The 3237-nt window shown below is 45.9% G+C and overlaps 1 protein-coding gene across 1 annotated transcript; it reads left to right on the top strand.

Annotated features, from left to right (window-relative positions):
- The first annotated feature begins 564 nt into the window (after positions 1-564).
- On the top strand, positions 565-2913 carry LOC132173827 (acetolactate synthase 1, chloroplastic-like). Its single transcript, XM_059585450.1, has one exon. The coding sequence runs from the start codon at positions 676-678 to the stop codon at positions 2659-2661; it is 1986 nt and encodes a 661-aa protein (XP_059441433.1). The 5' UTR covers positions 565-675; the 3' UTR covers positions 2662-2913.
- Positions 2914-3237: the final 324 nt, after the last annotated feature.

Here is a 3237-nt window from a genome sequence, read left to right as displayed (position 1 = left end):
TTTCAGAACGTTATGTTCTGTGATTGTAAGAGTTTTAATGCTCTTAATTCCTTTATTAATGAGATAAGAATGATTTTCCTTCAAAAAAAATTAAACGATTCTTATGTAAATTAAGAAATATAATAAATTATTCAAAGTGTATCGAGATGATAATTTACCCCATTTTAGAATTACACTAAGATTGAGATAACAACCTAACAAATATACTAAAAAATAATGAATCACTGAAATATTCAAATATATATATATTGAAACCGAATAAATGAAATATTAAGATGCTTTAGACGTGATAAATATTGAGAACGTAGTTTTAAGAATTCCATCCAAGGTTGGGGGAGCTCCTATTCGGGCTGCCACTCTTAAAATCTCTTATTACAATTTCTCCGGTCCTTGAGATTCAATAAAAAAACAGTAAATGGACAAAAATACCACTAAAAAATCAGAAAAGATTAGGAAACAATATCTCTTGTTATGGTAGGGAAACATTTCTCTTTGAGTGCCATTTCCCATTTTACCCACAGATAAATGAATGACGAGTAGTGGAGTATCTAGCATTTCTAGGAATCACACTGCACGTCTTGATATATATTAGAAACCCTTTTTTCCGTGGCCACCATTTCATTTCCTCTGCTAGCCACACCACGTTTCCACATAGCCGCCCCTCAGTTTTCCACAATGGCAGCCGCTGCCGCCGCCACTGCCACCACCACAACAACTACCGCCACCGCCTTCTCCAAACCCTCGTCTCCTCTCTCTTCCAAATCCCTCATTTCCCGGTTTACCGTTCCCTTCTACTGCATTCCCCAAAGCCACCCCTCTCCGCGCCGCTCCTCCGCCCTCCGCATCTCAAATTCTACCAAAGCAATCACCACCGAAATTCAGAAAACGCCCGCTGCTCCGGAAGCTTTCATTTCCCGATTTGCTGCCGACCAACCGCGAAAGGGATCTGACGTCCTCGTGGAGGCCCTGGAGCGCCAGGGCGTGACCTCCGTCTTTGCCTATCCGGGAGGCGCGTCTATGGAGATCCACCAGGCCCTCACGCGCTCTTCCGTCATTCGCAACGTCCTCCCCCGCCACGAACAAGGCGGGGTTTTTGCTGCCGAGGGTTACGCGCGTGCTTCTGGGCTCCCCGGCGTCTGCATCGCCACCTCGGGCCCCGGCGCCACCAATCTCGTCAGCGGCCTCGCCGACGCCATGCTTGACAGCATCCCGCTGGTCGCCATCACCGGCCAGGTGCCCCGCCGCATGATCGGAACCGACGCATTCCAGGAGACCCCGATCGTGGAGGTAACACGCTCTATCACCAAGCACAATTATCTCGTTCTCGATGTGGAAGACATTCCTAGAATCGTGAATGAAGCTTTCTATTTAGCCCAATCGGGCCGACCCGGCCCGGTTCTGATCGATATACCCAAAGATATACAGCAGCAACTGGTGGTTCCCGATTGGAACCAACCCATTAGATTACCCGGGTACAATGCTAGGTTGCCAAAAGCGCCGAGCGAGGTGCATTTGGAGCAGATTGTTAGGTTAGTGTCAGAGTCGAAGAAACCCGTGTTGTATGTTGGTGGTGGGTGTTTGAATTCGAGCGAAGAGTTGAGGCGGTTTGTCGAGCTGACCGGGATCCCGGTGGCGAGTACTCTAATGGGTCTGGGCGCATTTCCCTTGACGGACGAGTTGTCGCTCCAGATGCTTGGGATGCACGGCACTGTCTATGCCAATTACGCCGTGGATAAGAGTGATTTGTTGCTTGCGTTTGGTGTTCGGTTCGACGACCGTGTAACGGGAAAGCTTGAGGCGTTTGCGAGCCGAGCTAAGATCGTTCACATCGATATCGACTCGGCGGAGATTGGGAAGAATAAGCAACCCCATGTGTCGGTGTGTGCAGATGTGAAGTTGGCATTGGAGGGGATGAATAGGATATTGGAGGGGAAAGGAAGTAAGCTTAAGCTTGATTTTTCGGAATGGAGGGAAGAGTTGAAGGAGCAGAAAGTGAAGCATCCGTTGACTTTTAAGACATTTGAAGATGCTATTCCTCCCCAATATGCGATTCAGCTTCTTGATGAATTGACCGATGGGAATGCGATCATAAGCACTGGTGTTGGGCAGCATCAAATGTGGGCTGCTCAGTTTTACAAGTACAAGAGGCCTCGACAGTGGTTGACGTCGGGGGGATTAGGGGCGATGGGTTTTGGATTGCCTGCTGCCATGGGAGCCACTGTTGCAAAGCCCGATGCGGTCGTTGTGGATATTGATGGTGATGGAAGTTTCATCATGAATGTCCAAGAGTTGGCAACTCTTCGGGCGGAGAAGCTTCCTGTTAAGATAATGATACTGAATAATCAGCATTTGGGCATGGTGATGCAGTGGGAGGACCGGTTCTACAAGGCTAACAGGGCTCACACTTATCTTGGAGACCCGTCTAGGGAGTCTGAAATTTTTCCCAACATGTTGAAGTTCGCAGAAGCATGTAATATACCTGCAGCCCGTGTCACAAAGAAGGAAGATCTCAGGGCGGCAATGCAGAAGATGCTGGACACTCCTGGGCCCTACTTGCTGGATGTGATTGTACCGCATCAAGAACATGTTCTTCCTATGATTCCAAGTGGTGGGGCATTCAAAGATATAATCACTGAGGGTGATGGGAGATCTTCCTACTGATTTCATCTATCTGCTTTTTCTGCTGTGTATGTATGTTTTGTGTTAGCTCAGGCACACCTTGAAGTTGTGGCAAGTTTATTTGTTGTTGAGTTAGGAGCTGTGTTGTCTTTTGTTCGGACAATTTGTAGCTGTTACTTTATAAATTATTTGTTCTTTTGCTGCTATGTGATACTGCACTCTTGTTACTTCTATATTATGAATCTAAACAAGGTTTCCAGTTTTCCCACGAAATGTATGGCCTTTGTTTGTTAACTTTTGCAAAATTGTTTTGATGGTGTGTTTTTGTTGGTGGTTAATGTTTTTGTTTTGACAAAGAGAAAACAAAAGAAAAAAGAAAAGAAACCCACGAATTTAAGGTAACAATTTTGTTCTGGTTTTCGATGGTGGTGCATGGATATGTTAGAAGTTTGATCTTCCTGTTCAAGCCATAGCAGTGGGAAGCGAAACAATGTATATATATGTGGAATAAAATAGTTTTTATGGAATAACCCGACCCCGCAGAAAGCGAAATCCGCAGGAGGATGATGATGATTGAAGTGGCTCGCATATTACCAAGGGTGGAAATATTTTTTGTGT

This window comes from Corylus avellana, chromosome ca3 (genome assembly GCF_901000735.1).
Source record: "Corylus avellana chromosome ca3, CavTom2PMs-1.0".
Taxonomy (NCBI): Eukaryota; Viridiplantae; Streptophyta; class Magnoliopsida; order Fagales; family Betulaceae; genus Corylus; species Corylus avellana.
This window is presented reverse-complemented; position numbering and strand designations above follow the sequence as displayed.